At 20.4% G+C, this 14,530-nt stretch overlaps 2 protein-coding genes and 1 long non-coding RNA gene across 5 annotated transcripts in view; 1 reads left to right on the forward strand and 2 right to left on the reverse strand.

Moving 5' to 3' along the window:
• Window positions 1-1,447: 1,447 nt before the first annotated feature.
• LOC102679329 (putative fatty acyl-CoA reductase CG5065) lies at window positions 1,448-7,786 on the reverse strand. 3 transcript variants are annotated; one of them, XM_031510422.1, is made up of 7 exons: window positions 7,526-7,786; window positions 5,481-5,686; window positions 3,355-3,594; window positions 2,919-3,183; window positions 2,388-2,690; window positions 1,992-2,199; window positions 1,448-1,802 (listed from the first exon to the last, which is right to left on the reverse strand). In XM_031510422.1, exons 2-7 carry the CDS (start codon window positions 5,673-5,675, stop codon window positions 1,541-1,543), a joined length of 1,473 nt encoding a protein of 490 aa, XP_031366282.1. In that variant the 5' UTR covers window positions 5,676-5,686; window positions 7,526-7,786; the 3' UTR covers window positions 1,448-1,540. The 3 variants fall into 3 exon arrangements, with proteins under 3 accessions (XP_031366282.1, XP_031366283.1, XP_031366284.1); XM_031510423.1 differs by lacking the exon at window positions 7,526-7,786 and adding an exon at window positions 5,281-5,403 and having other exon boundaries at window positions 5,481-5,621; XM_031510424.1 differs by lacking the exon at window positions 7,526-7,786 and adding an exon at window positions 5,281-5,347 and having other exon boundaries at window positions 5,481-5,561.
• A 100-nt stretch (window positions 7,787-7,886) lies between these two features.
• LOC116184849 (putative fatty acyl-CoA reductase CG8306) lies at window positions 7,887-11,180 on the reverse strand. The gene is made up of 7 exons (XM_031510420.1): window positions 10,804-11,180; window positions 10,174-10,425; window positions 9,843-10,092; window positions 9,500-9,692; window positions 9,129-9,368; window positions 8,780-9,037; window positions 7,887-8,703 (listed from the first exon to the last, which is right to left on the reverse strand). The coding sequence occupies exons 1-7, from the start codon at window positions 10,993-10,995 to the stop codon at window positions 8,565-8,567; spliced, it is 1,524 nt and encodes a 507-aa protein (XP_031366280.1). The 5' UTR covers window positions 10,996-11,180; the 3' UTR covers window positions 7,887-8,564.
• A 2,717-nt stretch (window positions 11,181-13,897) lies between these two features.
• LOC116185620 overlaps window positions 13,898-14,530 on the forward strand; it is a 5,104-nt gene continuing 4,471 nt past the window's right edge. Inside the window, exon 1 of the long non-coding RNA XR_004150483.1 lies at window positions 13,898-14,085. This is a non-coding gene — a long non-coding RNA (uncharacterized LOC116185620). The remainder of the gene's footprint in view (window positions 14,086-14,530) is intronic.

Here is a 14,530-nt window from a genome sequence, read left to right on the forward strand (position 1 = left end):
AGAGTTGAAATGAAAAAGTGAGAGTGAAAATGTAAGTACTGGGGAAAAAAAGAGAACATGTACACGAGTGAGAACGAAAACGGATGAGCAAGACGAGCATAAGATTTCGACACTCTTTGGGTACTACCAGATTCATGATTTTTTATTACATTTTCATATAAATCGTTCGTTGACTAAAGATGCATAGTACAAGTGTTCAATTAATCAATATTTTTTTTTATATTTTATATGTGATTACAAACTTTTGTTGGCAATTCTTTTGTAATTTATATATATATAAATCATTCTTATATAATCCTGTATAGTCGTTGAATAATTTTATTCTTTATATAACGCGCAAAAAAATATATGAAAAATAGATATATTAAAATTTATTTTATTTATTAATATTTAAAATGTTAATAATGTTGATCTATAAATTATAAAACAATAACTTTGGTCTAATATTAATATTTCCAAACATTTTTATAATCTAAAATCATTTTTATAATCTTATAATTCATTTTATTTAAAAAAATATTCGTTCTTTGAAAAATAAATTTGAAAAAACTTTTTGATCTTTCAGAATGAAAACTTTCAGAATGTAAGAATAGTGTGAAAATTAAATCCAAATATAATTTTACTTAATATTTGTAAAAATGCTTGTTTTTTAGATTAACATAATATTGTACTGTAGATTATTATTAGTCATATATAGTAGATATCTCGTGACAAATAGCGAAAACTTTTCTATTTCAAATATTACTTCAAATATTTGCATGACTAAGAAATGACGAGAAAAGAATATTTCACCTGAGAGATTGTACGAGCAGACATGTCGCGTGAGAGCAAGAATTTCGAAATTTCAAAATGTCATGACTTGATCAGATATGTAATCGCGGTCAAGAATTTGAAAATTTAAATAATCATATTATAGAAACTTTTTTATACTGATTTAAATTGTATTAATCCAAAATTTTTCTCTAATAGGAAATATACTATAAGATTTTAATTAAAAAGGAAGAATTAATCTTCGAAAATAATTTTGTATTATGTTATTGATAATGATATCAAATATAATATAATGGTTGATATTATTTCTTTATTATATTTTATTTACTGGCACATTCTTTACAAATTAAATAAAATCTTTATTTATTTTATTCAAGCACTTAAGTTAAATTTTTAAATATATATTTTAAAATTTAATTATTAAAACAGTCTTTTTACGTCTTTTAAGAAATAAATATATTTATTATTATAATAAGTATCTTAAAAATATCATAATTGCAAATGCATGTTTTATGACAAAGCAATAAACAATATTATATTGAATTATATCTTATTAAAGAATCATTATCTCATTGTATACAATAAAATAAAATAATTAATTAATAATAATTGTGAATATAATATAAAACATAATTTTTATAGCATTTGAGAATAAAATAAAATAAAAATAAAGAAATATATTGTCATTTTCAGATAAAATCAATTATTATAATATATTTATAATCAATATATCTATAATTTGTTAAGTTCAAATATGATCGTAATCTGTTTAGATGAATTTATTCAAGAATAGAAACCATATAAAGAAGATTGTAAATCCGATCTTAACAAACCAATCAGCAAAATACAAATATCTAATAACTTTTCGTGCACGAGGTATGGTAGAAAGATCATCTTTTAAACAATATTGTCTAACGCCTAATATATATTTCAACATGTAACTATCCCAAGATATAGCTTTTGTATCCATAAAGAATTTTTCTCTATCAGATGAATTTAATTCAAGTTGCAATTTTTTCATGCGGTCATTTCTGAAAATCGAAATTAAATTAGAATAAAATTTTAGTTTTAATATAATGTATCATAATTTATCATTAATTAAAATTTTTTTATATAATAATTTAATCAGAAATTAAAATTTTCAATACACTGAAAGATCCGAAGATTTACAACTTAGGTAACTTATTAAAAATTTTAAAAAAATATTTCTGCATAATTACCGAAATTCCCATTCTTTAGTAGTATAATATTGTATCAATCCTATACCATTATTAACTTTTTGATGCACTCTTATTAAAAATGGTTTATTTCCAGTTAGAAAAATAATAATATCTATGAAAATTGCAGGTATATAATGGAATAAGATCACGCGTATCCAATGGTAAAATTTTAATGTCGTAATACTTCCACCTGGATACCATAATAAACCTTAAAATAAAATTTATAGATTAATTTTGATTAAATACATAGATTAAAACATTAATTATATTTTATACATAGAATTATTATTAACTTGCTTTATAAATATTATTATTTTATTTATTTCATTAATATAGAAAATTAATTCGTTTCATTAATTATATTATAGAAATATATATTATAATTTTTTTATTAACCTGTGAATGGATACATTATGGTATATTTCTTTCCAGTTTCTACAGCATAACCCCAAGAAATCGGATTTTCAAGTCCAGAAGTAATGTTCATAAATATTGGTTTTTCAGGTTTTTCTCTTCCTACTTTCCATGCCAATCCAATCATCGCATTAATCGCCATGTCACAGGGAATTAGATTCAATAAATAATTGTAATTACAGAGAACAGTTCGTATTACTCCTTTTCCAGCACCTACCATTAAACCTGTTGGTCCATTCATGCTGTCAATCCAACCAGGCATTGGTTCTTTCCATGATGCGACCACTAAAATTTAAATTAATTAATAATTTATAACAAATTATATTAAATATTCATAAATTTTAAAATCATATTGCACTTTTATTATAAAAAATATATAGTTTAAAAATCTAGAAATAATAAAAATCATCTTTAAAAAAATATTTAATTAGTTAATATTTTCGAATCTTTTGAAATAAAGATGCAATATATATTAATACATAAAGAAAATTTATGTATTCTTATTTAAAATACCTATAGAAGGTCTTGCAACACCTGCAGGTAGACCACTCTTCTGCACCAAATCTTCAGCAAGTGCTTTACTAAAGGCATAAGTGTTTGGTAATCCTTGTAATATTTTTGGTGTCATGATTTTTTGAAAATCATCTGTCGTATCATTTACCATTTTTACAATTTTTTCAAGTTCTATAGGAGCAGGATAATTTCTTTCTTCAAGTACAGATTCATTACAGTGACAGTACGAAGTAGAAACATGAATGAAGGATTTTAAATGCTCCATCTATGTTAAAAATCAAAACATAATGTCAAAACATCGAAAAAAATGTTTTAAAAAAAAATGGTAATTATTTTACTTAGAAAAAATCAGAAATAATTAAAATAAATATTCTTAATTTAAGTAATTTAAGTAATTTGATATATTCTTAATTTCATAAAATTAATAAATATGTACCTCTTTTGCAAGATTTATAACATTCTTAGTACCCAGAGTATTTATTGTTATTGCCTGTTTTAATGTCAAATCGAATTTAACATTTGCCGCCATATGAAAAACTATGGAAACTTCTTTTAATAATTTCTGTTTATCGGCAGTCGATAAAGCAAGATGTTCGTCAGTAGTGTCACCCTGTATTAATTTAATTTTTTCTATTTTTTCAGGATATTTTTCTTTAATTATTTTAAGTGGATTTTCCTGAAAAATTAATCAATTTATCATATATTTATATAACAAAAATCTTTTATATAATGAAATTAAAATTTTTATACAATCATTCCAATGCGCAATTCTCATTCAAAGCAGTAACAGAAAAAAAAATACTTGAATTGAGAACGGAAGCGATTTCTTCATATAAAAATGCAGTTTAATTATTTATGTGCATATATTTCTGTTACATTGAATATATTCTTAGTGATTTTCTAGGACATCTTAAAATCATATATAGTGAAATTACTGCATACCATAAGCTTAGGTATCCCTTTCACTTTCGTTCATGTATTATTACAAATATATCTTATTAAATTATTAATATAAATAAATATTTTTAAGTTACTAAGTAATATCAATTATAAGTAATAACAAATAATATAAACTATAATATAAACTATAATATAAAATAATATAATAATATAGATATATTTAATGCGAAATCTATAATAATAGTATATAATAGTATATAATAATTAATAATCTTTCATGAAAAATATCGTAAGATAAAATCTCTAAATAATTTTCTTGAATATAAATTGATTGATATTCTTTTGATTATTTGCAAGAATTATATTTTAAAATATAATTCATAATCAATAATTGATCAAATCATAATAAATTTTTTGCATTGTTCAGTTCCGGATAGTAATATTTGAAATAAGAAATACAAAAATTTATCTCAAATTACTTCAACTGATAATTAATTTGCTAATAATTTATTTCTGTATTAATAAAAATAGCTTTAATACTTTATTAATAAATTTTAATTAATAAATTTATTTAATATATTTTAAATAAATATTTTCTTTTGTATGTAATTTGTATATTTATTGCCATAAAATAAGTGAAATACATGAAATCTTTAAATATTATTTTAATTTAACAAAATTACCTCAATAATTTCCCATACTTTTTACATGAAATATACACAATAGTAGCATTGATGTTTTTTCTTTTAATTTTTTGTGAGCATTACTCATGACACATATTTGTATATGGTATATACCTTATATTCATTGTGGCATATACCAATCTAGTATTAAAATAGTTAAAGTAATTAAGAAGGACTAGAAATAAATGAATTTTAAAAAATTTTTTATTCGAATTGAAAAATTCAATTTTTTTTAAAATACAAATTTTAAACGAAAACTTCCAATTTTATTTTTTTAAATGAAACTGTATATCTATATATATTTCCATATTTTAAAAATTAACGTTTACATTAATTTAAAAAAAAAAATAAAAATACATGAACGAATACATGAAAAAAATAAAAATACATGAATCTGGATAATATTTTAGACAAATTTTAAACAAAATTAAAGTTAAAGACACAAACAATTTTAATTTGTTAAGATGAGTTATTTCTTAATTAAAAACTCATTTTTGTATAAAATTTAATAACAAGGTTAAATTTTAGTTAGATCAATTTTTAATTCGTGCAAAATAACAAAATATTAAATAATAAAATAATAAGTAAATGATAAGTAAAAAGTTAAATATTTAGAACATTGATAAGTTGAACGAAAAGTTAATCTTTTCTTAATAATGTCATTTTGTAAATAAAATAACAAACAAATAATAACAAATAATAATAAATAAGATATTTTAGCTTGTTTCTAAAAAAAAAAAAAAAAAGAATTAAACTTGAAATCTCTAAAATTTCACTACCTCCATATATATGACGTACCACTCGAAATCATTTAATGTTTGTTGCCTTTGTGAAATTTTCAAATTTCTGGAAACATTAGAAAGATTTTAAAAAAAATTGTTTTCTTTTAATATAATCTGTTCCTAAAATTTATTTTAAAGCACTATGAATTATAATAATTTTTTAATTTAATTTTAATATATTGTAAAATATCTCATACTTTTATCATATATTGCAGCCTAGATTGCGGATCGACATCCTTCTTTTTTCTAATTAATACAAAAATATTTTCAAGATGATCACAGCTGATCAACAGTTTATAGATTAAAACCTTTCCCATAAAACCAGAACCGCCAGTGATGAAAACGTTTCGACCTTGAAGCCATTCCGAAATAGATGGTATGTCTGATGCCATTTTTAGAAAAGCTGTAAGAGGAAGAGAATGACCTTGAAAAAATATCTCCAAAGAGTAGTTAAACCTGTTTATAGAAGATAAATGCGTATTTAAACACGTGTTTTTAATTACATATTATAAATTTGTAAATGTAAATTTTTCTCATTCTTTTCCTTATTTTAATATAAATTATAATTTTATTTACTTATTATTAGATAAAATTTGAATACAATTACAATAATTATTTTTCCATTCTTATATTGAAGATATAAAAATATAATTATATAATATAATATATACATTTCTTATTATATATATATTGTAGTTTTCGTTTTCGTTTTTAGATATCAAATAACATGGAAAGATTCATAATTAAATAAATTGAAAATTTGTAGAACAGAATGAAACAAAAAAATCTAAGCATAAAAAAAAATAATACTATTAATTTTATATTAAACACAAGAAATATAATAAACATAATAATAAAAAATTTTTCATAATAAAAATTTTTAATATATTTATATGGGAACGCAATAAATCACTTTATATCAGGATAATTGATAAAAGAGAGAGAAAATATAATTTAATCAGAGAGAATATAAAATATCCTTTTATTATTTTATTAGTATTAAAACAAGCATCTGTTTATATTATTAATAATTCAAAGTATTTTGTAATCTGTTACAGATATTTGTTTTGATCTTTAAAAATTTTGCTATCGTGCTTAGAATATCATTAAAAATAAAAAAGATTGCATGAATATTGTTTTAAATTTTATAGAATATATTACATAATATACATGATATTTATTTCTCAAATCTTAAAAATTATTTGTAACAATCGATTAATTTTCTATATATAATTTTTTAATATATTTTATCAAAATTATATAATATATTCATGATTGAAAAAAAATCAGATCAAAAAATGCGGATTTAATTAATTGATTTTCAAAAAATCCAGTACATTTATAGAAATAAATATGCCTAATAAATGTTATTTCTATAATTAAATTTATTTTCAATTATATTATAAATAAATATTTTTTAATGATATATTTATATATCATATTATAATAATGAAATATTGATGAACAAGAGAGTAAAATATCTCTTGTGCTTCTTACGCACATATATTTTTTCTTGCTGCAAGATTTCTTCCATCATATAATATATTTATTTTTCTAGAAAATTAATTTTTTATATATTATATTAATTTTTAATGAAAATAAAATGTTCAAATTTTTTAATTTTTTTTTTTCATTTCGGTCATGTATAATCGTTTCTTATTGTTACTTCTTTTTATTATTTTGTGACAGAAAACAGGAAGAAATTTTTTGTTTATGCGATAACATTGATTGCCAATGGTAAAAATCGCTTAGTTACAGTATTTTTAATTATATAAAGATATATTTGAAAGATCCAAATTTTTTTTTTATTTTTCTATATTAATATTTTTATTTAATTTTAATCAAACTTCGATAAAAGTGCATTGTACTTTTTTAATTTATATTTTTTAAATTTATATAAGATTAATCATATATAATATAAATTATCGAATTAGTTTATTTTAAATTAAAATATAACACAAATTAATTATACTTTAAAGTCAAACAATTCGATTATATCAATTTTTTTAAAAATGATGAATCAATCGTATTATCCAATCAGGAAATTAACAAAATTAAATGAAAATTTTCATTATCTATAAACTTATTATTTATTATAAATTAAATCACTAATCAATCTATACAATGTAAATGATATTCCATTAGTCTTTCAATTAATCCATTAGTAATGTATATTATTCTCCATAATTTATGCAACTCTATACTGTTTGATCCTAATTTTATATCATATTGCAATACATACCTTACGAAAGGTGATAAATAAATGAATAAATAAAAATCAATCACGAAATATTCTCAATATGCACAATTTTATCACTTTTCACAATTCTAAAAAATTGCATCAAATAATTAATAATATATAAAACGAAGAAAGAAAAAAAGAAGAAAGAAAACGAAATTAACTATTTTTTCAATTCAAGCAGTGATCGATGAATAGCAGAAACGAAGAAAAAGATTCTCGATCATAAGAAAGCAACGAGAGGTTCTGACAAAATGGCTAGTACGTTCGCTATAAATATCTGTGTGGTGGGAATTTATAGGATAGAAGGTATCAAGAGATTGGTAATTCTTTGACTTAATAAAAATATAGTAAATATCAATTGATCATATTTATTCATTTTATTTCATTCGATACATATCATTTTGTTTATCATGATTGAATGTTGGTTGAAATAAGATGAATTAGATATTGTAGAAATCGATTCACCTAAATCTCAAATTAATTCAAATGAAATAGCGCGAAGATTAGACTGCGCGCGCGAGTTGATTTATTGGTTTAGTTAGCGCAGCCTTAACGAAACAAATGAGATTTGAATTAACTTTACATTTAAGCTTCGTTTTTAATTGTTTCACAAATTATATCAATAATTCGAATTTTATTATTTTATTATATATTTTTCAAATAAAAAATCAAACAAAACAGAAAAATAAAAAAGATATTTCTTTATTAATTTTTAATTTTGAAGAAATTTATAATATAATTTTTATTATAAGTTATACATTATAATTCTTTTAATACAAAATTAAATTATTTAAAAAATATACTATATATATTAAATAACATTACTTTCCAACACCATTTTTAAAGAAAAGTATATAAAAATTTTAAATGTGTTCTTAATACTAATAATACTACCTTTTATTTCTTATTTCGTATCAAAAAAAGCAATGTTTGTAATATATATTAATATATATTATATATTTGTATTATGTTAAAATATAATAAATCATCAAATATACTTTATATAGAAGTATAGTTTGATTTAAATTTTATGTATAATTTAAAATTGATCAAAAAGAAAATAAGCAAATGGAATAATGAAACCAGTTTTAGTCCATGTACTAGCAAAGATAGTTTTGATCAGCCACCAAATAAGTCCTAGCAATGCAAATTGTAAACCCACATGAGCAACTAATAATCTAAAAATATTTAAAAAAAAATGAATTTTATATTAATACATCATTTTTTTTTTAATAAGAAAAGAAAAAGACTCACATTTTATTTTTAAAACGGGCTCTTGTTAATGTTTTTGGTGATTCTTTATTTAAGTATGTCCTAACTCCTTGTGTTAAATTAACAAAATAGTCTTCCCATATTAATGGTTTAATATCTAAATTGAAGAGATTTTTATCAAGATCAGATAAAGAATTATGTAATTCAATTGTGCGAGTATTATAAAACTTCCACTCAGTGAAGATAAATTTTTCTAATCGATTCAATGAGTTATTAATATTTGTATGTAATCGTACCAAACTATGAAAACATAAATATTCTTATTAATTTTATTTATACATAATTTTACGTGAAATAATTTTACATGAAATTATTATAATTTATAACTTACATTGGTCGTCCACCAGCTAACTTTGTAATTGTATCCAAAATATAAGCTGGAATTAAATGCACAAATATTGCAGAGATCTTAAATAAAAAAATTGAAGACAAAAATTTAAGATGTGGATACCAAACTGCACTTTGCAATGGATATGTATGTAAATAATTATTGATTTTTGATTCTATAAAATTCCATTTAAATGGATTACATGTACTAGATGTACAATGATATACTTTCAACTCTTTCTTTCTGCAACAAAGAAATATTATTGAAATAATAATGAAATAATTTCAGAAAAACATAAAAATATGATATTATACATAGATATTAATTCTAATTCATTATATTCTAATTCATTTTTATTAGAAATTTGAATATACCTATCTTGATTAACAGCATAAGCAGCAATTATAATATTGTTTACAACAATATCTACTGGAATATAATCATAAATTAATTCTTTTGCAACTGGTAACCTTCTTACAACACCTTTGCTAGCACCCATTAAAAATCCTTGAGGTCCATTTTTCGATATTGTCCATCCAGGCATTGGTTCTTTCCATGATCCTATAACTATAAATATAAAACATTTAAAATATATAATATTTAAAATTATATATAATTATAATAATTTTCTTTCTTTAAATTTTATTTTAATTAATTTACTAATAAAATTACTAAATATAAATATTTAAGAACATATTTCATATTTAATATACATACTCATTGATGGACGTACAATAGCAGCAAAAATACCACCATTTTTAACTTCATGTTCAGCTAAATGTTTTGTAAATGTATAAGAATTTGGATGATCTTTTATTATATGTTGTTTTTTAGTTTCTAAAGTTATATTATCTAATTTTTCTTCAAGTTCAAATAATTCATTTACATCAAATGGTGCAGGATATAAATATTCTTGTACTTCACATAATGTTGAGTTTACATATGCACTAGAAATATGTACCAGAGCCTGGAACAATAAAAAGTAAAAAGAAATTATATTTCATATTAAGTAAAAAATAAATTATAATCATTTAACTAAATATTTTACTTTGAGATCTCTTATTTCTTGACAAAGCTGTACAACTCTTCGTGTACCCAATAAATTAATATTTATATTAGTTTTTAAATCTGCTTCAAAATCTAATGTTGCTGCAGAATGAAAAACAATTTGAACCTCTTCAACAAGAGTTAATCTATCTGAGGATGATAATCCTAGATTTTCTTCTCCTATATCACCAGCCACAGGAATTAATTTTTTTAAAAGTTCTATTTTATTTTCTTCTTTTAATCTATCAAATACCTAAAATAATAATATATGTAAAATAAAAGAATATAATATAATTTAAAATTAATTAATATCATTTATTAAATATTTTAATATTTATGAAATAAACATATAACTTTTCAAAGTTAAAGTCATATAAAAAAATGTCTAATTTATATATGTATTGCACATATAATTTTGACACACAATTATACTTTAAAATAATAATGAATGAAAATATTTTCATATTTATTAAAATATTAATTAATATTAATTAATTATTGAAAAAGTATAAATATTTTGATATTTTTTAGATAAGATAAATAAAAATTATGATTCAAAGAAAAAATTAATATATTAATAATTCAATAATATCATAACATATAATGCATATTTAGAATATATATTTCTTACCGAATTTTTTTTAAAGTCTTCCAATCTTTCATCTATTTGTTTCCCTTTTTTTGGTCGTAACAACAAATAAATATTTTTTATATCAGGAATGGATCTCAATAATTTTTCGATTAAACAAATTCCGAGAAAGCCTGTTCCACCAGTAATAAAAATAGTTTTATCATTGTAAAAATCAATCACGTTTGATACCATTATAACTTGCTTTTACAATATTTTTATTTTAAAAATTTCACAAGTACAGAAACTTATATTCTGTAAGAAACTGTAAGAAACTGTAAGAAATGAACGTTGAGTGAGCCACGACTACACGTATAGTAAGTACTTATAATGTGACACGAATTCAGCATCACTTGTAAATGTAAATTATTCGACCAATAGTGATGTTGAATTTATGTCGTATGTGTATTATGTCTGTGTAACTCATTTAGTGATGACGAATTCGCATAACATTTATTCGCTTTTTGAATAATATTTTTGGATAATATTGTAATAATTATAGATAATTCGAGATATTTGTTTTTTTTCTTATTAAAAAAAATTTTTCATTAAAAATAACAAAGAAGCAATAATTAATCTTATGTTCTTTTTATACTAATATATTATAATATTTGATATATGTTAACTATTATGATTTTATAATTAAATATGTAATAAAAAATATAACATAATTAAACAATCTTTCAATGAATAAAATATATATAAAAAATATTAAATTTTATTAAATTACATTAAATATTAAATATTTTTTTCGTTTATAACATAATGAAACAATTTTATTCATAATTATTTTATCATTATTAATACTTATTTTTTTTTAATTTTTAATAGTATAATTTATTTTAGTATATAATAATTTGAATTGAATATAATAATAATAATAAATAATTTGAATTGAAATCAACATGATTTGGAAAACCAAATTGTTTGAATAATACATAACATTCATGTTATATCAACATTTAATATATATATATATATTATTAACATTTATATAATATATACATATTATATCATGTATAGTTAATAAGCAAATTTTTTAATATCCTTAGAAATAAGTGACTTTTAATTCATTGATATAATTATTTGAGATCAGATAAGAATTTAATTGCTATAACTTAATTGTTATAATTATATAATATAAATATAATTCATTAATATTCAATAAGTACAATTATTTATATTTTTATATACATATATGGAAAATCATATGATATATATGGTACAATATTCAATCGATAATGATATATTCTAGATATTCCAAGTCAATTCGAAAATAAAAACTAATTTTAAGTTTTTATTCACTAATTTAATCACTATTAATCACTAATTGCAATGAATTACGCAGTAAACGATCGAGGAAAAAAGAAGAGAGAAATATCCACTAAATGTTGAGAGGTATGATATGAAACTTATATTTAAAAAAATTAATATTGATAGTTGATTAAATAAATACAAGAAAAATGACAGAAAGTGAGAAATCTCAAAGATAATATCAATCTTTAAATATAATATCAATCTTATCTTAATATCAATCTTGAAACATTGACAGAAATTAAAATTATACTATAATTTCACTATAATTTATTATTCCATATAAATTATTTCAATATATTAATTATAATAATATATTATATATTATAGTCATTGTTTTACTTACTTAAAAAAAATTAAAATTTACATTTTTTTCAAACTTGTACCGAACATATAAACATTTATTATAATATAAGCATTGTCATTCAAGTTTTGAACAATAGATGTCAGATGAAGCATAACGCATCGTTTATATTTTAGCCAAAATTACAAAGAAATGAAATACATTAATATTATATTATTAATTTATTAATAATTTTTTAAAATTTTACCATGATAATTGCTATAAAAAACAACTGAAGTAGCAATTATAATATTAATTTAATTTTTTGTAAGACTCTTTATGATTAATAAACAATGCTCTGCATTGTTTAGAATGATCTTTCTCTATTAAATCTTGTACATGTATGATTTTAATTTTTAACATGATATTTTTAATAAATATTAAAAATCATATTTTTAATATTTATATACTTTAATTATAGTTATACACTTATGACTGCGTATTTATAAGATATTCAATGTTTTTTATTAAACAATGACATTTATATTAAAAAAATATTATACAATATATATAATATATAATAAATAAAAAATATATATATGTAAATATAAACGAAATATTTTCTTAAAAATCATTTTAAAATTAAATCTTATTTTAATATCATTTATTATTATATTATTCATTAGTTAAATTTTATACAATTCGTAGTAATTAATAATCATAGATAGATGTAATAGATATAAATGCATACATATCGTAAAAGTTAATTAATTCTTAAGAATATTGATTAATTAATTCTTAAGAATATATCATATATTTCTTATTAATAAATCATTTTATTTACATTTAAACTAATGAAATACAAAGTTTTATTAATTATAATTTTTAATTGAAATTATCTGTGATTAATATATATTAATATTTTCTAAAAATTTTAATTTATTTAAATATATTTTATTTAAACAAATTTTTTATCATGAAATATTATTTTCTAATTGTGATCATTAACAAATTTTGTAATTAATAAAATATTATATATAATATATAATATATATATTGAGTATAATAATAATATTATATATATATTTTATTTTTAAAAAATTTATTATAATATAATTGAAAATCAAATGAAATTATTACACTATGTATGCAAAAATTATTTATTATATTATATAAAAAAATAAAATAAAAATTAATTATATAAATAAATAATTTCACTATTAATAAAATTAGTATTCGAAAATTGTCTAATGTATTTTATGACATTAAAGATGAATGTATTAAAATATGTTGATTGATGTAATTAAATTTGAATTAAAAAATAAGAAAGAAGAATATATTCATATTAAATTATATGAAAATATAATCAGAATAGATGCAACATATAGTTTCGATTTATAAATTTAAAAGAAGTAGAAAGAATTAAAATATAGTCGACTAATTGTTAGAAGGATGAGAAAAAGAAAAAGAAAGAGATATAGTCCTAGTGATTTTTATGAGAAACAATTGTCTTGCCTGAGGAGATTTGGCGGTTGCCCCAAGATGGCGGACTCGGTTGGCGTGCGACAAGCACGAGCTGAAAAGTGCCGAGAATATAAGAAGTTCGTGATTCTGTGTTAAATCGGTAGTGCGAGTTTCATTTGTGGACAACTTACAGACCGTTAACGAAGAAAACGCTCTCGGATAACGTAAGTACATGAAAAATCAGTGACACGAAATCGTTTTCTTTCGGTACGGAGTGAAAAGCCGCGCCCGCTATCATACATCTTAATATCATGGGTGTGCATGTAATCTATTTTCTAGTTTTATAAATATATAATTATGTCTTCATGTCGATAATAAAATCATTAAAAATATTATCCATAATAAGAACCCGTTATAGTATCTGGAAAATTCATAGTAGGGATATTGAAGTTGGTATGCGAAAATCGAACAGTCGAGTGGCACAGCCGGATACCTACTTCGTTCTGATTCTTTACCATAAATTTCTGTTAGTTTTTCGTTTGATAACAGAAACTATAGTTAATCAGTAGCTAGTGTAATTTTACAATATTACTAGATATTAGTTAAACGATTTTCCCGCCGTATCTGTAAAAGATATAACGAAAATTTTATGGCTTGTAATATGATTTC

The sequence above is a fragment of the Apis dorsata genome, unplaced genomic scaffold (genome assembly GCF_000469605.1).
Source record: "Apis dorsata unplaced genomic scaffold, Apis dorsata 1.3 scaffold_227, whole genome shotgun sequence".
Lineage (NCBI taxonomy): Eukaryota > Metazoa > Arthropoda > Insecta > Hymenoptera > Apidae > Apis > Apis dorsata.